Source organism: Xyrauchen texanus, chromosome 38, assembly GCF_025860055.1.
Source record: "Xyrauchen texanus isolate HMW12.3.18 chromosome 38, RBS_HiC_50CHRs, whole genome shotgun sequence".
Classification (NCBI taxonomy): Eukaryota; Metazoa; Chordata; class Actinopteri; order Cypriniformes; family Catostomidae; genus Xyrauchen; species Xyrauchen texanus.
In genome coordinates this window covers 11,635,643-11,655,023 of record NC_068313.1, presented here as the reverse complement: position 1 = coordinate 11,655,023, position 19,381 = coordinate 11,635,643, and the positions used below count along the sequence as shown (strand labels likewise).

The 19,381-nt window shown below is 36.4% G+C and overlaps 1 protein-coding gene across 1 annotated transcript; it reads right to left on the bottom strand.

The window, feature by feature from the left end:
• Positions 1–8,600: 8,600 nt before the first annotated feature.
• On the bottom strand, positions 8,601–12,656 carry LOC127631447 (N-lysine methyltransferase KMT5A-A-like). The gene is made up of 5 exons (XM_052109557.1): positions 11,786–12,656; positions 11,459–11,621; positions 9,589–9,781; positions 9,421–9,489; positions 8,601–8,762 (listed from the first exon to the last, which is right to left on the bottom strand). Exons 1-5 carry the CDS (start codon positions 11,925–11,927, stop codon positions 8,601–8,603), a joined length of 729 nt encoding a protein of 242 aa, XP_051965517.1. The 5' UTR covers positions 11,928–12,656.
• Between the last annotated feature and the right edge of the window lie 6,725 nt (positions 12,657–19,381).

Sequence of the window (19,381 nt, the reverse complement as noted above, 5' to 3'; positions counted from 1 at the left end):
CCTGCCTTTCCACAGGTGTGAATGTGGGTTAATACACACAAGGTTTTTTAATAATACTCTTTTACAAGTGGTGTATGCTTTTTTGAAACACTAAGTTTGAGTCATTGCAGTTTATATTGGTTATAATGATGCAAGTTCCTTGTGGCAATTCACGAGCATATGTTAACCGCTATTTACCCTTTCATTTGCATAATAGTGCACATATTCATGAACGTGGCTGTATGGTTGCTGTGCAAAACCAAAAAGAAAGCTATATACTTCCAACTGATTAATATTGTGGAGGATGAGTGTTAAAGAGATTTAATGCCCATTTTAGGACTGCATAATACATTTAATTTATTGATATATCAAGGGCTTGCAAAAATTACATTATTTTAATACTTTAACTTTCATGATGACTTTTTCTTACACAATTCCCACATTGAATGAAGTCACAACAATTGGATCAAAAAATAAAAATAGACTCATTCAGAATATCCCACAATATGCTGAAATTAACTATATTCATTTATTTTACAAAGCAAATACAAATAATTGCATTTTGATATCAATCGTAAATGGCATAAATAAATACAGTCAGGTCCATAAATATTGGGACATGGACACAATTCGAATCTGTTTGGCTCTATACACCACCACAATGGATTTGAAATGAAACGAACAAGATGTGCTTTAACTGCAGACTTTCAGCTTTAATCTGAGGGTATTTATCAGGTGAGCGGTGTAGGAATTACAACAGTGTGCATATGTGCCTCCCACTTTTGAGGGACCAAAAGTAATGGGACAGATTAACAATCATAAATCAAACTTTCACTTTTTAATACTTGGTTGCAAATCCTTTGCAGTCAATTAAAGCCTGAAGTCTGGAACGCATAGACATCACCAGACGCTGGGTTTCATCCCTGGTGATGCTCTGCCAGGCCTCTACTGCAACTGTCTTCAGTTCCTGCTTGTTCTTGGGGCATTTTCCCTTCAGTTTTGTCTTCAGCAAGTGAAATGCATGCTCAATCGGATTCAGGTCAGGTGACTGACTTGGCCATTGCATAACACTCCACTTCTTTCCCTTGAAAAACTCTTTGGTTGCTTTCGCAGTACGCTTCTGGTCATTGTCCATCTGTACTGTGAAGCGCCGTCCAATGAGTTCTGAAGCATTTGGCTGAATATGAGCAGATAATATTGCCCGAAACACTTCAGAATTCATCCTGCTGCTTTTGTCAGCAGTCACATCGTCAATAAATACAAGAGAACCAGTTCCATTGGCAGCCATACATGCCGACGCCATGACACTACCACCACCATGCTTCACTGATGAGGTGGTATGCTTTGGATCATGAGCAGTTCCTTTCCTTCTCCATACTCTTCTCTTCCCATCACTCTGGTACAAGTTGTTCTTTGTCTCATCTGTCCATAGGATGTTGTTCCAGAACTGTGAAGGCTTTTTAGATGTTGTTTGCAAACTCTAATCTGGCCTTCCTGTTTTTGAGGCTCACCAATGGTTTACATCTTGTGGTGAACCCACTGTATTCACTCTGGTGAAGTCTTCTCTTGATTGTTGACTTTGACACACATACACCTACCTCCTGGAGAGTGTTCTTGATCTGGCCAACTGTTGTGAAGGGTGTTTTCTTCACCAGGGAAAGAATTCTTCGGTCATCCACCACAGTTGTTTTCCGTGGTCTTCCGGGTCTTTTGGTGTTGCTGAGCTCACCGGTGTGTTCTTTCTATTTAAGAATATTCCAAACAGTTGATTTGGCCACACCTAATGTTTTTGCTATCTCTCTGATGGGTTTGTTTTGATTTTTCAGCCTAATGATGGCTTGCTTCACTGATAGTGACAGCTCTTTGGCTCTTATAGTGAGAGTTGACAGCAACAGATTCCAAATGCAAATAGCACACTTGAAATGAACTCTGGACCTTTTATCTGCTCCTTGTAAATGGGATAATGAGGGAATAACACACACCTGGCCATGGAACAGCTGAGTAGCCAATTGTCCCATTACTTTTGGTCCCTTAAAAGTGGGAGGCACATATACAAACTGTAGTAATTCCTACACCGTTCACCTGATTTGGATGTAAATACCCTCAAATTAAAGCTGAAAGTCTGCAGTTAAAGCACATCTTGTTCGTTTCATTTCAAATCCATTGTGGTGGTGTATAGAGCCAAAAAGATTTGAATTGTGTCGATGTCCCAATATTTATGGACCTGAATGTATATTGTAAGTGACCTGCATGCAATTTGGAACAAAAGACAACTTTGTGATCTCTGGGATAGATCAGTAAATACTGTAGGCACCAATGCTCTTTTTGGGAAACACAGCCCTGATCTTTCCCATTATACATTTTAAAATTAATTTCAATTTAAAAGGTAAAATTTTAGCACTTTCAAAATCAGTGATTATTCATGATTAATGATGTAAAATTATGTGATTCATCACGATTAAAACTTTTAATTGACCGACAGCACTAGTTGTAATAAAAAACACAAGATTGTGTCATATTCTTATAAACAGCATTGTTTTATACTATGCATATGTTCTGTGATTAATGAATACAATTGTAATTACATAAAAAAAAGATGTGTGAAAATATAGAAGCCGAACAAAAGCCAGCAAAACAGCTGAAACCTTACTGAATGTACATTTAAATCATTTACTTTCTTTAAACTTGCAGTCTATTTTCTCTAAAGAAAGCCCAGAGGCATACCCCAAGATATAAAACAACCTTTTTACTTCCGAACTGGCCTCCCTGATTGTTGTCTTTAGTTAATATAAAAGTAATTCTTGGTGATTAAATGATTGGTTAAAACTTTGCTTACTTTGATCCTTTTGTGATCCAGACAGTTGAGCCGTCTCTTCTGGGGATGCTGACTGAGATGGGTCGCTGCAATCCTCCTCATCACTTGACATATCATTAACGAGGGGTTCAAATTGTTCTAAAAGAAAGCATTGATGAATGAAAATATAATATCATCATAGCATCATACTTTCAAATGTAATTTTTTTTCTTACATTTTCTGTCAAAAAACTTGCATAGACAAAAATATTAGCATAGACATGCAAGCATGCTCATACCATTTGGGTCAATTTCAATCTCATCAAGCGTCTTTCCTTTGAAGTCTGAGAGTGTTCCCTTTTCCATTGCTAACAAGACCTTGCTCATCTTTGCCAGCTGCAGCGTCCCCTCCGTAAGCGGTAATATTGTCTGTGGATTCTGATATCATGACCGAGGAAATCAGCCAATTGATCTGCTTCGTTCTCATCAAGGTTCAAGATTTTTGACATGGTTGCTATGTGTTTCCTCAGCTTAGTTGATGACAGTGCTTCTGGATTCTTTATGCCACATTCCTGAGCAGCTCTGTAAATGCACTCTCCTCCTCGGTATGCAGGCATTGCTCCTGATCTGGCAAACAGAAAAGGATTCTCAGCTGGGACTTCACAAACCTCACGTGTTTCAACAAGCAGCTCCATGGCAGAAACCATTGAAGGCTTGAGAAGCACAGGAACCTTTCTCCCTCGTTTACCACGGATCTCAACTCGGGTGAAGTGCAGACACAACTTTCTCTCGAACTCCGAAAGACAGATCGCTAGGTCTTCATGTAGCTCAGAAGAATCCCTGCTTTTAAAAGCTGCCAAAAGCATTCGTGATACCTCACCTTCTCTTCTTCTGTTGAACAGGATGACTTGCGTCAATGTGACCTTAGCAAGAGCTGAATAGCTTTTTGCCGATGGGCAGTTTCTGAGCTTGCTTAGGAACTGTTTGTGTTTCTTTTCCAGATGTGCATGCAGAACTTTGACATCTTGAGTGAAAGGAATGATCTGAGGCGTGTTCCACTTGGCTTCTTTTAAAGTAGTTAAAGCACCAGCAGAAATGTATTCGTTCCATCTTGCCTGGTGTATTTTTCTGAAGTCTCGAGCACACTCAGCACGTTGATGGTCTCCGTACATCATGGCATTGCTCTCAACAATACTACAGATCTTGTTTAAAGAATGACCAAGTTTGAGAGCTAGAGAGGGAATGCGGTAGCAGTTTTTCTCTTCATCATAGCCAGATACAACTTTAACAGCTGAAATGACTTGTTTGAAATTTGCTGGAATGATGAAGTCCACCATAGATCTTAGCCGAGTAATCTTCCTTGCTTCAAGAAGAAGTCTGCCAACTTCTCTCATCTTCTGTCTGATGTAGTCATGTTTATTAACATCAGATCCCATCCTATTAAACATGTGCTCCCCCAGTTGCATGATGCAGCAGTCAGAGTGAACAACACGGGAAACTTCATCATAGTTCATAATGGAAAGTATATTCTTTAAACCTTTGCTCACTTCTAAACCAACTGGAGTTTTCAGAGCGCAGAGTGATCGGACTCTTTTCCTGCCCTTGGATTCATCATCTTTAGGTTTCAGAGGACAGTTCTTTAAATGTTTCCAAAGGCTACGCTTGTTGTAAAGCCCTTGGCAGTAAACACAGTGAATGAAATCCTTGGCTTTTTTGCTCTCTTTTGGACGGTAGCAGGCAACCATCTCTCCATGTCCATTTCTTGCCACATCTGTGTTGTGGGCAAAGTTGCCCCTTTTCTAAGGAGGTTTAACTGGATTCGCCTCTCTTTAGAATGTTTTGGAAACGCAACTGCCTTTGCAACGTCCACTTCATTGCGATGGACAGATTCAAGGTGTCTTGCCATTTTTGAAAAAGGCTTAGAGCAATAAAGACAATACTGCTTCTTATATGACTTGCGATCCTGCACAGGTGATGGCATTGATTGAATAAAAGACCTATCTTCAGAAGAGGGGTCTGTCTCTTTGGTTTTGCATTGCACTTTAGCATTTGGTGATGGTGTTGTCACGCCTGTGTCTGATGAACTGCTTGTATCTTTATAGCTTTGTGAAAAAGGTGAAGTTGGATTTTTCAGAGAACTTTTGACCATACCTTTTCCAGAAGTCTTTTCATTAGCTTCATCTAAGCTACTTTCAACCATGCTATATCCAGAAGCACTATCATCTGATTCGTCTGAGCTGCTCTTGGGTACATAGTCAACATCGCTGTAGTCTGTAACATCTGAATCACTGAGGGCTTTCCATGAGTACTGAAAAGAGAACAACACATGATGAAAATAAGGATGTACAATTTCAGTAAGTTTCAGTGCTCAAATAAGGGGAGTGAACTTTTAAATAAGATAAGGTGTTAGTAGTCTATGGGCATTATGTGGTTTCTGTAAATCTAATTAGCATTGTACTGTGGTTACTTAAGTGTAATGACAAGCAAGACACTCTTTCAGGTTATCATACAAGCATTAAAAATGCTGCATAGCATGTCACGTACCTCTCACATAATTTCTCTAATAATCTAAAATGCCCTTCTTTGGAGAGTAATATGTGATTGGAATTTGAGTGCACAAAAATTTTTATCAAATAATTATGGTTGGACATTTATGTAATAATAGTGACTTATCTTAATAGAGATATTAAGACTGGGTGGCCGTTTCATCTCCACGATATACTGTATATATTTATATAGAAATAAAGTGTCAACTGGTGGAGATTTTTTTATATTGTTAATATCATTGTATGTAAATATCTAATGCTTCACCTGGTTGCACTGACAGACAAACATGCAGAAAGATGAACACACAAAATGCGGGACAGCATTGAATTTGATCATTCGCAAGAGGAATGTATTTTTATATAAAAATGTGCCGTTTTCTCATGTTCTCACTAGGGCTGGTTTATAGGATGATTTAATTGTATATCGATGAATAGAGCTGGGTAGTTTCCAAATATTTTAAACAGTATCCCATTTACCATGATTTTAAAAACGTGCTAATCGAAAATTAAACAATTAAAATCATTTCGGATTTTAGAGACAGGCTGTGTCAATTTTCATTGCTCTGTTGATTGTCGACATGTTCTCTAAATAGAATCAGCGGATGACATCAACGGATGATCACTTTTGCACTGATATTCCTGGCCAAATTGAGAACAGATACTAAGGATGTCTGCATACTATTTACATGTCACAGCAAGCATTGTCCTACATAAAGACATTGGAGTAAGCCATGTGGATGAATCTGCTTGTTTTAGGTGCTTATGCCTCAAGTTGGCTGGAGTTTGTTTTGTGGAATATTTCTTACAGGACATTGGAGTGAGTTTGACTGCACAAAGAACTGAATAGATGCTTTGTGCAGGTTCCGCTAGCGGCTGGAGCTTGTTTTGTGCAGGCCCAGACCTTCAAGACAATTAAGTGGATGAATCTACACTTTTTTTGTGTGTTTATTCCGCTTATGGGCTGGAGTTTGTTTTATAGATGATCTTCTGATGTGTAATTCTGTTTAAAAAAATTGTGTGGAAGCACCGGACTTGAGCAATCTGATGGCAAGTTTGTCGCAGGGACTATCGTAGGCGTACATGGACTGTTTGAGTTTAGAGGGATGGACACCAATTGGTGATGTTGTGCGCAGGGTTAATGCACATGTTTTTCTTTTTTTTGCTGGGGAAAGTTCGGGGTTGATTGTTGCACCAATGTGGAATGTGGTCTTTATAATTACATTTTTATCTAATTTCTCTACTATGTTAATGTCAAATACTAATATGAGTGGATTGTCACTCTCCACATGGAATGTGAATGGTTGGGACACCCCATAAAAAGAAGGAAGGTTATTTATTTTCTTAAAAACGTAAGAAATAGGATATAGTGTTTCTTAAAGAAACACAAGTTTTCTGCAGGAAGCTGAACATTTTGGGAAGATATGGGATGGACATGTTTTCTTTAGTGCTGGCTCGAGTAAGAGCAGGGGAGTCATTACATTGATAAGTAAACATCTACAATTCAAATGTCTCCAACGGATTAAAGTTAAATTAGAGTCATTATTTTTTTTTTTGAAATTCAGGGGCAAAGGTTGATTTTGGCTAATATTTCTGCACATAACAATGTGCATTATAACAATATAATGTTGGGAGGAGACTTTAATCTATTGATGGATTCAGTCCTTGATCATAGTAAAGGAAAAGTGTGTAAGTCCCCTAGAGCAACATCTACGCTTCAGAGGATGTGTACAAATCTTGGTCTTACAGATATTTGGAGACTTTTGAACCCATATGGTAGGGTCTATACATTTGAATCCATATGGTAGGGACTATACATCTTAGTCTCTGATCACACTCTGGTGAGTTTAAAGGTGTTGCCACATACAGAGAGAAAAAAAAAAAAGAATATAGTTGGTGTTTTAATGTTTCCCTTTTGCAAAATTCTGAGTTCCAACTAATTTTAAAGTCCGAAATCATTGTTTATATGGAGTCCAACTGGTCCTCATTATCTTCTGTGGGCGTGGCTTGTAGACACTTAAGGCATTTCTTAGGGGTCGGATCATACAGTATGCCTCATTCATCAAAAAATCCAAAGCATGAGAACTCGTGGAGTTGGAGGGAATATTAAAAGTGCCGAGGCAGAGCTGAAGCGCCAAATGTCGTCTGATGGCCTCAGAGAATTGACCCGATTGAAATACAGATATAATACTATTTTGTCATACTTTGAGTCGGGGGACAAAGCAGGGAAGCTTTTGGCTAGATATATAAAGGAAAGAGTCTTTTTCTACCATTCCCTCAATTAAATCTGCTGCTGGTGAAATATTTACCATTGATATTAATAATACTTTTAAAGAAATCTATCTTGATCTTTATAGTTCCATGTTTTCGTCTACTGATGAAGATATTAGAAATTTTGTGGAACCATTAGATCTCCCTAAACTGTTGACTGAGCAAACATTTTTTATTGATTCTGGAGATAAACTTGGAGGAGCTTGGCGAGGTAATTAAGCCCTTACCTACAGGCAAGGCTCTGGGGTCTAAATTCTATTTAACTGGTCTAAATCTGAAACTTTGGCTCTGACAGCATACTGCCCGTAAACAGCTTTTCATCTGACATCTTTCAGTGGCCCAAACAGGGCATTTAGTATTTGGGTATTTTATTCCCAGCAAATTTATGTGAATTTATAGTTAATTTTGACCATTTAAAAAAAAATTTGAGGGATGTGGGCAGGTGGGGTATGTTGGTTAATTGTATATGTTTTTAAGTCATCAAGTATTTTATTTGGACTGTTTGTTTATATGCGTGTCTGTTGTTATTTTATGTTTGACCACTGGAATGTATGTGTGGTTGCAGGTGGTGGGGGGGTACATAAATGTTAAAAGTTGTTTAAATTGAGTTCTATTTCATTTTTAGGAGGCAGTAACTGCATTACCCAAGCATAAAACAAACACAAATTAATGTGCATGTACCAGAAGCTAAACTGGTATGGCGACATCCACAGATTGTCTACTAAATGTGTATACCCCACCTCCCTTAATGAGACAGGCTCAGGTTCCTGTGATAAGCCATTCCCTGCGGTGGATGCAGCACAGGGCAAAGGTGATGAGGATTGCGGCACATTAAGTGGTGAATGTGATGGTGTATCAGATGTGCATACTTCAGTGGGTGACGGGGACAGCTGGAAAACATAATCAGAAGTAATATCATATGGACTAAATGAAAGGCTCAAAAGTACCAAAAAGCACCTGTAAAGAAATTGAGGTGTTAATTATTTGTGATGCGTCTGTGTTCATATATATTACTCACCGAGCAATCTTTTGTGACAGCTGTTTAGTGACCTGATCATGCAATAGCTTGAGATGTTTCTTTTCACTCTCATTCCTCTCAGTCTCTGCTCTTTTAAAGCGATTATAACAATCTTCATGATGTTGTCGCAACTTTGACATTCTTGATTGAAACCGCTGCTGTAGATATAAAAGAGGTATTTAGCTTAAGCCAAGAGTAAAATATACATTGTCAATGTTAAAAACTGTGGCACCTAAAGACATTTAAGCATCACTGAGGTGAGCCAAAAGGTAAGATGTATGTTTTGTTAATTTAACGAAGTTGTTTTATTTTTGGTAAGCACTGCTCTGGTATAGTTGAGGGAAAAGTGAGGACAAGTCAAAGAAATTTGGTATCACTTCTCACTTGACTTGTTAACACTTACATTAAGCGTCGTGGAAGGGAAGAATGTGACCAGAAGTGAAGATTATCATAACTTTTTAATTCTGTTATTTTCTTATAAACATCATTAATTTAGCTTGGGAAGACATTAATGGCCGGACTGCAGTTGTGTCGATTACATTGGGACTATCAAAATTTGGTACCTGTTGACTTGCATTGTACGGACCTACAGAGCTGAGATATTCTTCTAAAAATCTTTATTTGTGTTCTGCTGAAGAAAGAAAGTCATATTCATCTGTGATGGCATGAATATAATGAAAGAATTGTTATTTTAGGGTAAACTACTCCTTTAAGAGTTAGTTATATTGTTTTAATGCATTGTAAAATCCGGCCTCTAAGCTTCAAAATTACCCATTTTGTCATTACAAGGAGTGAAGCAGAATTAACTGTACTTACCGATTTCTGTGGGCCCAAACTGCTGACTGATTTTACATCACTGGATTCTGTTGACGGTTCATTTAAAGACTGGAGAAATATGAGACCGCAAAACACATTAGCAATTAATGACAGGAAAAAGGCATCATATATTGCTGCTTATGAATTCTAGCATTTTCTTTATGGTACCTTGGCTCTCCACGGCCAGTCCGAGTCGCCATAGTTGTAAGTGATTTCTTCACCTGGTAAAATGTCTCGTACAGCAAATAGACAAAGATGAGGCTTTTTCTTCACTTCAACAGTTCTCATTTTGCAAGTTGGATTTTTGTGCTCATCGTTGACAAGTCTTCCCAGGGACTTGTCTTCCTTGGATGCATCCATACTATATAAACACACACACTTACCATTAAATGTATGCAAGACATATACAGAAGTGTTTTTCACATCTACAGTCTGTTTTATATTAAAGGCACAGTTCACTATAATTCTCTCATCATTTACTCGCCCTCATATGACTTTCTGTCTCCTGTGGTAATCATTTTTGACGTGTTTTGGTCCTTACAATGTAAGCCAATGGAGTCCAAAGCTTTCAAGCTCAAAAAGGTTATAAAGGGAAAACATACAGCTGCTCAAAAAATTTAATATTGTGGAAAATTCATTCAAAAAGTGGAACTTTCTATATTCTAGATTCATTTCACATAAAAAATTATTGTTGCAATCTTGATGATTACTGCTTACAGCTCATAGAAATAAAAAATCCAGTATCTCAATATATTAGAATACAGAATTTATAATACAGAAATATCAACCTGAGAAGAGTTTTAATCAGCTAATTAACTCAAAACACCTGCAAAGGTTTCCCGAGCCTTTAATCTCCGTCTGGTTCAGTACACACAACCACAATCATGGGGAAGACTGGTGACTTGACAGTTGTCCAGACGACACTCATTGACATCCTCCACTAGGAGGGTAAGCCACAGAAGGTCATTGCTGAATGAGTGCTGTTCCATTCCAAGACCAGAGACAACGCCAGAACCGTCTTACCTGGGTTAAAGGAGAAGAACTGGACCGTTGCTCAGTGGAGAGGCCAGTGTGAAGTTTCCACAGTCAGTGATGATATGGGGTGCCATGTCATCTGCTGGTGTTGGTCCACTGTTTTCTCTCAAGTCGAGAGTCAATTCAGCCGTCTACCAGGATATTTTAGAGCAATTCATGCTTCCATCTGCTGACAAGGTTTTTGGAGATGCTGATTTCCTTTTCCAGCAGGACTTGGCACCTGCCCACAGAGCCAGAACTACAAGTAACTGGTTTTCTAACAATGGTATTACTGTGCCCAACAATACAGACAAGCTGATGGCCGCTATCAAAGCATCCTGTGCTTCCAGAACACCTCGGCAGTGCCACAGACAGATTGCCTCCATGCCACGCCACATTGATGCAATAATTTGTGCAAAAAGAGCCCTGACCAAGTATTGAGTGCATAAATTAAAATACTTTTCAGAAGGTTGACATTTCTGTATTATAAATTCTTTATTCTAATATTTTGAGATACTGGATTTTTTATTTCCATGAGCTGTAAGCTGTAATTATCAACATTAAAACCAAAAAAAAAAATTTCATGTGTAAGGAATCTAGAATATATGAAAGTTCCAATTTTTAACTTTTCCATGATATTCACATTTTTTAGATGCACCTGTACCTCTCAAGTGTTTAGTCCATGTCTTCTGAAGTGATAAAATTAGCTTTGGGTGAGAATTCAACCCAAATATGTCATTATTCTCTATAAATCCTCCGCTGTAGTTCATGAGAGAAGCTGGTTTACGGTTGTTTGCACTTGACACATGTGCAGAGCACTCTACATTTCAAATGTGAAAGGAGTTATTCATTAATAAAGATTTATAGGGAATGATGACTTAAATTGGGAGTCAGATAGAATAAGAATGAGTAAATGATGAGAGAATGATCATTATTGGTAAAATTGGCCCTTTTACTCTCTTGAAGAAAAAGATCTCTTTGAGCTTCCCTGCTACATCAAGTCAACAGTTCTTGATGTACTTACCACCAATATTTTCCATGCCACTGAAAATCAAACAAGAATGTGCTCTCAGTTTCAGTGTAGTTTTTAGTTCGTTCAAGACTCTCCTTTGAACTCAGAAGTTCACCTCTGTATTCAAGAACAAAGTCTCCTCTGCAGAAAGATTCAGTGGTGAAAACGCCACGGCCTAAAGCAGAAAAAAACATTATTTTGATTACTGTTACAGGGTGTCTGCAATCTCATTTAATAAGTAAAAATGGAAATATCTGAAATGTACTAACATTTTACTAATTCAACAGTTCAGCTGCAATACAAAAGTAATCCAAAGTACTTATATTTGAATTGTCTTGCCTTTATATTTGCTGATGTACTGCTCTTGAAGACCAGGCTTTTCAGTTTCAAATATGATGTTATCTTCAGCATCCTGCTGAGGTCTTCTACGTCTTTTACGGATAGCCAGCATGCTGAATTCCACACATAGGGCAATTTTCATGAGGGAAAAAACGATTATATAAAATTAATGGAATAAACAAGCATAATTACAATGTAAAAAATATCTTAGAAAGAATTGTTCAATCAAAAGAGAGAGAGAGAGAGAGAGAGAGAGAGAGAGAGAGAGAGAGAGACTCCAAATTAAATAATGACAGAATGTTGATTTACATTGGGGTTTAATCCCACTGGTCACAACTGTGATCACACTTTGCTTCCATGTTTGTGGAGTATTACAGTAAGAGGTAAGATATAAATAATGATATACACCAAACTATTTCATTTCTACTTCACCACAGAAAGATAATGTCCTCAAAGCAAAATATGTTAAAATACAAATAGCAAATTTGGTACCTTAGGTACTGCTATTAATGCATTTCTAAGATTTACACTGAATTATATCCATCAATACACAAATGTGACTAGTGGGAAAGCACAAACTTAATTGGCTTAATTGTTTAATCGTCAACTTCATAATTAAACAGGTTCAACTAACAATTGACATGAAGAACACAAGTGAATACAACGCTAAACATCGATTTATTAGTCAAGAATCTCTTATTGTATATTTTTATGAAAAGACATCTTACCTTTTCTTCCTTAATGAGCGTGTTCAGTGTTGTCGTTCGCGGGAAAAACTGTCTTCGCTCCATTAGACGTCATTGTCACGTGTCTGAATTCCCGGGAAAACGAGGTTTGTCACGTGTTAAACTCGCAATGACACACATTCATACTAACGATTTCTGCCATATACGATATAAATAGTATGTTTAGTCTTGTAGGAAGCTTTTCTGAAATTAAATGTTTAGACAAATATTCTGATAACGTCTTTTTTTCTTATTCTGATACAGATTTTGCCAACTATGTATTTTTATAGTGCAAACACAATACATTTAAATGCTAAAAATGCATAATCTCATGTTCTCATGAAAACTGACATTCTACCTTTCGTTTAGTTGAAAAAACGCCACATATCAAATGTCTTTCAAAACATAATTAATCTCATCGCGTTACTGTGTAGTGACGTCACTGCATCTCACGGTCAGCGCGAGAGCGCCCATCCCCCTTCAAGACTTTTCCGCGGGCAAATCAAGTGCTTCTGAGTGAAAGCAGAGTGGGGGAGGGGGTTAATTGAGGTGTCTCCAAACTTACACTTCACTTGCAATCTTATGTTCTGTTCATTCTAATAAATCAATGGCATTTCCCATTAAATACAAAGTTAGAAAAGTGGCTATGTCTAGTAACATTTCTTTTTAATTGCTTTATTTACACAATAATTTAAATTATCAATATTCTTATGAGTATATCTACTTTATCTTTTTTGAGCACGTCTAATTTTCTTTCCCTTTTGAGCATGTCTACTTTTCTTGCTTTTTTCAATTTTTTGAGCTGTGAAGTTTTTGCATGTGAAGTTTTGCTCTGGATAGGCAGCAGTGATCAGGTGTGTGGGGAAGGGCAGCCTACACTGACCTGTATCTGATACACTGCACAAATATCTATCTTAAATCATCTTGATTTCTGATTCCCTTAAATACCATTATTGTAAGAAACTATGTAATATGGACATAACTTGGCTGATGGTTATTCTGCATCAAATCATCAAATTATTTTTATTTATTACTTAAGAATACATTTCCCAGCTTAATCACTTTGTCACATGAAAAGCAGCATATACAGTCCCCTTGCAATAAATACATAAAATAATCTACTTTTAAGGGTTAGGTAAGAATTCAACTGAGATTTGCTTCAAGACAGTAAATTAATCTCCATGTCTTTTAATATAATTATAGTATATACACACATATACATATATATATATTTGTATATATATATTTGTGTGTGTGTATATATGTATATATATATATATATATATATATATATATATATATATATATATATATATATATATAAATAACAAAGTGTTAATGAAAAATATAATAAGTGTTGTGCTGTTCATTGCTCGTCTCTGTACTGCTCTCATTGAGGCGGGGAGGGGTGCGGTGCTTCCCGCGCGGCTGAAAGATACCAAAATAATTGAAGTGGGGAATACAATGTTTAAAAAGATCACTAATAAAATCAAGCGATTTCGATTTTAACACATCCTTTACAGGCATATTTTCATTGAATACATCCAGGTGCATACACATACTAAAAACGTTAATAAATGTAAATATTTGTCCCCTTCTCTGAGAAGACAATGATTGCTTTGCAAAGACACGTGCTTATGTGTCGATCACCTTCCCTATTTTAAATATTGTTTATACATTTATCTTTAATAAACTAATATCTAAATTACAGTACAATCCAATTGACTGCACTGCATCGTTCGCGCCGCCTCCGTCTCGGTAATTCTCGGTAACTCTCGGTAAACGGGGGAGGGGGTAGTGTGGCAGATAAGGATCGGGATTAGAAAAACATTTTGGACATACGATTTTAAATCTCCCAGTGCTTAACCAAAACCACTCTATTTTTATTTACTCACTAATGATTTACAATGTAATGTTTTAGTGCAAACACACGACATTTAAATGCAAAAAACGAATTGGGTAATACATACATAATCTCATGTTCTCATGAAAACTGACATTCTACTTTTTTCTTTTAGTTGAAAAAACGCCACATATCAAATGTCTTTCAAAACATAATTAATCTCATCGCGTTACTGTGTAGTGACGTCACTGCATCTCACGGTCAGCGCGAGCGCCCATCCCCCTTCAAGACTTTTCCGCGGGCAAATCAAGTGCTTCTGAGTGAAAGCAGAGTGGGGGAGGGGGTTAATTGAGGTGTCTCCAAACTTACACTTCACTTGCAATCTTATATTCTGTTCATTCTAATAAATCAATGGCATTTCCCATTAAATACAAAGTTAGAAAAGTGGAAAAGTGTCTAGTAACATTTCTTTTTAATTGCTTTATTTACACAATAATTTAAATTATCAATATTCTTATGAGTATATCTACTTTATCTTTTTTGAGCACGTCTAATTTTCTTTCCCTTTTGAGCATGTCTACTTTTCTTGCTTTTTTCAATTTTTTGAGCTGTGAAGTTTTTGCATGTGAAGTTTTGCTCTGGATAGGCAGCAGTGATCAGGTGTGTGGGGAAGGGCAGCCTACACTGACCTGTATCTGATACACTGCACAAATATCTATCTTAAATCATCTTGATTTCTGATTCCCTTAAATACCATTATTGTAAGAAACTATGTAATATGGACATAACTTGGCTGATGGTTATTCTGCATCAAATCATCAAATTATTTTTATTTATTACTTAAAAATACATTTTCCAGCTTCATCACATTACTTTGTCACATGAAAAGCAGCATATACAGTCCCCTTGCGATACATAAATAAAATAATCTACTTTTAAGGGTTAGGTAAGAATTCAAATGAGATTTGCTTCAAGACAGTAAATTGTATATATGTATGTGTGTATATATATATATATATATAATAAAGTGCTCCTCTGTGGAGATCATCAAGAGCACCAAATTCCTTGGTGTTCACCAGGCGGAGAACCTCATCTGGTCCCACAACACCAACTCTATTACCAAGAAAGCCCAGCAGTGTCTCTACTTTCTTCGAAGTCTGAGGAAAGCACATCTCCCACCCCCATCCTCACAACATTCTATAGAGGGACTATTGAGAGCATCCAGCTGCATCACTGCCTGGTTTGGGACTTGCACCATTTTGGACCGCAAAGCCCTGCAGAGGATAGTGAGGACAGCTGAGAAGATCATCGGGGTCTGTTTTCCCTCCATCAAAGACCTTTACACTAAACGCTGCATCCAGAAAAAGCAACCAACATTGTGGATGATCCACACTCCCCTCACATAAACTATTCACCTTCCTGCCGTCTGGCAAGAGGTACCGAAGCATTCGGGCCCACACGGCCAGACTGTGTAACAGCTTCTTCCCCAAGCTATCAGACTCCTCAATACTCAGAGACTGGTACTAACTGTATATGGTAGAACGACAATAAAACCACATGACTTAACCTGAACATCACAGTGTAGTATGTCACTTTTTTTTTATTTACTGCAAGCCACTTTGCTTACCCTGGACATTGGTTTGAAAACTGGCTAAAAAGAAACACATTTATCAAGAAAGTCAGTCTATTTTTCTTTTTGAAGATGAAGGCTATTCCATGCACCACTACTTTAAAGAATAAAACAATCTGAATTAACAGAGAAATGGACAAGCCAGATGCACAACTAGTACACAAGTCCATCAGACTCTCTAGATAACTCCGCACAAATCCTAGACCTGTACATGCAAATACCAGTTTTATTCTGCAACATTTAGAAGAGAAGAATTTTAGGTAGACTTAAAAGAAAAAAAGTGCCTGACACTGGCTAATAGGAAAAAAGATAGAACATGCAATTTAAATAATGAACTGATAAATGATTAATCCATTCAAATGTCTCTATTCTGTACAAAGTTTGAGATGTTGAGCTGTTGTTCAACGTTTGACGATAAGGTCAGTGAAAGGTGTTCACTTGAAGATCTAGAATAAACTGACTGCTAGGAATGCCTGAGGTGTCAATGCTGCAAGTGTAGGATTCTTGAACACAGCATTTATTTTAATTAAATTAGTCATTTTTAACAATATAAATTTCTTTACTGCATTTCTTGTTAAATTTAAAGCATCTTTGATTAATAAAAGTATAATTTACTTACAAAAACATACAAAGTTCATAGTGATCCCAAACTTTTGAATAGTAGTTTATCTGTATACTTGTATCTAGTAATTTGTAAGTATACACATATCTATACTTATACAGTATATGCATACTTAGTGATATTGCACAATTGGTCACTGTACTTTTAAAAACTTTTTTATTTCATTTTTTTTGTATTGTATTTTTTTCCTGCATTAAATAAATATTCAAAATAACCACTCCAGCAAAGGGTGCAATATTTCCTGTTAATTTCCACTTTTGGCTTTTGTAACATTGTACATCTTTAATCTAAAATGTTGCCACAGACATTTCACAAATGATTTGAACATTGATTATGATTTGAACAGTCAATATGGACAGGCTCTACACATCATTCAGAATAAATGTATTACCCCTCAGTTATGAAAAGCAATTAATTGTCAATCAGGCAGTCTGCACCTTCTCCCCTGCCAACAGTTTTTGTGACTTTTAGCTCCTGCAACAGGGGAACTTTTTACCCCCAATACTATCCTTGCCAAAATTCAATGTTTATTGAAAAACTTTTTATTTAATCACCTTCAACAAAACTCTTTTGTCTCAAAATACATAGAATCATTTCAGGTATTCTAATTTTCTACATCAATTTGCAGCATTTTTAAACATTATAGTTAGTGATTTTTTTCACTAAATTATATTAAATTATAAATTATATTAGCTACATTAAAATAATAATAACAATAATAATAATAAAATAACAAAGCAGCCAAGTATGTCAACAGGAACAACAGGGAAATTAACTATTAAATAAGAATTGTGTTTAAAGTTAAGCTTCTCCTTGTAAAATAAATAGGGCTGGCCCATGGTAGTTGTTTCTTTTCATTCTTTTTCTTTGAAGTAAAAGTTAATATGCTAAATGATTTCCCTTTCGTCAGAAGTCTGTTATGGGTCTTGAAGGCACAGAACTAATGACACTGGGTCTAATTCTAGTTAGATATCAAGTTTATTTTCTGTTTCCAAAAGCTTTTGTAACTTATAACATGACCACGTACAATGTGTTTTAGCTACATTGGTGAAAATGAGGATTACAATAATGACTACAACTGTGTGATGTACAGTATGTAACAAAAGTGTTAATTTTGAATTGCTGTTGTTTGAATACACAATACATATTTTCAGACAGGGTTTCAAATGTCCTAAAATTTCTCAATATCAATTGCAGTCACTCCTCTACAGATTTAATCCTCTGTGTGATGAAATTAAACACAGCACCATAAAATAAACTAATAGTCATCCGTCTTGGTATTGAAAACAACATGTTCTAGTTAATAACGGTCGTATGCTGTATAATAATTTGATAGGAAACAAAAAAGACAACTTGGCTGCTGGTTATTCTGCAATCAATTATTTAAATGTATTACTTAAGAATACATTTCCCAGCTTAATCACTTTGTCACATGAAAAGCAGCATATATCCCTTGCAATAAATAAATAAAATAATCTACTTTTAAGGGTTAGGTAAGAATTCAACTGAGATTTGCTTCAAGACAGTAAATTAATCTCCATGTCTTTTAATATAATTATAGTATATACACACATATACATATATATATTTGTATATATATATTTGTGTGTGTGTACTGTGTATATATATATATATATATATATATATATATATATATATATATATATATATATATATATATATATATATATATATAAATAACAAAGTGTTAATGAAAAATATAATAAGTGTTGTGCTGTTCATTGCTCGTCTCTGTACTGCTCTCATTGAGGCGGGGAGGGGTGCGGTGCTTCCCGCGCGGCTGAAAGATACCAAAATAATTGAAGTGGGGAATACAATGTTTAAAAAGATCACTAATAAAATCAAGCGATTTCGATTTTAACACATCCTTTACAGGCATATTTTCATTGAATACATCCAGGTGCATACACATACTAAAAACGTTAATAAATGTAAATATTTGTCCCCTTCTCTGAGAAGACAATGATTGCTTTGCAACGACACGTGCTTATGTGTCGATCACCTTCCCTATTTTAAATATTGTTTATACATTTATCTTTAATAAACTAATATCTAAATTACAGTACAATCCAATTGACTGCACTGCATCGTTCGCGCCGCCTCCGTCTCGGTAATTCTCGGTAACTCTCGGTAAACGGGGAGGGGTCAGCTCCGGTAGTGAAGTGGCAGATAAGGATCGGGATTAGAAAAACATTTTGGACATACGATTTTAAATCTCCCAGTGCTTAACCAAAACCACTCTATTTTTATTTACTCACTAATTATTTACAATGCAATGTAAAATATAATGTGATTTATCCTTATATTCTTTCATGTAAATAAGAACTCTCCTTCCGCCATCTTTAAGGATGACGTAATTGGCTTCTGATTGGTCAGATTGACAAGGTATTAAGTAAGTGCAGTTTCTATAAGAGCCACTGAGTGCGCTGTGTCGAAAAATTCTTACTGGCTTCTGATTGGTCAGATTCCCGAAAGTGTGTATAAAATCGGAAGTGCAGTTCTCTTAGGGGGCGCTGTGTTATACACAAATTGGTGGGGGGATACACACTTCAGGTACACAAATCACTTAAAAGTGTTTTTTTGGGACAAGTGAGATTTTAATGCTGGGGACCATTTTAAAGCATGCTGAATACGATTATATGGTCAAACAAATGAGGACACACAAAAAGTCCCAAATTGTCAAGGTGGTGCTCAGTTTACTGGTGTGTATTCTGGTGAAAGTACCCAAAAGTGACATAAGTAAGTACACACACAC

Bases quoted from the DNA above. Each gene is read 5' to 3' on its own strand.
- LOC127631447 (XM_052109557.1), bottom strand. From the start codon at position 11,927: ATGAAAATTGCCCTATGTGTGGAATTCAGCATGCTGGCTATCCGTAAA. The intron at 9,490-9,588 runs GTACCATAAAGA...ATATTTCTCCAG, and splicing joins ACTGGCCGTGGAGAGCCAAG to TCTTTAAATGAACCGTCAAC. The intron at 8,763-9,420 runs GTAAGTACAGTT...TTATATCTACAG, and splicing joins GTTTGGGCCCACAGAAATCG to CAGCGGTTTCAATCAAGAAT.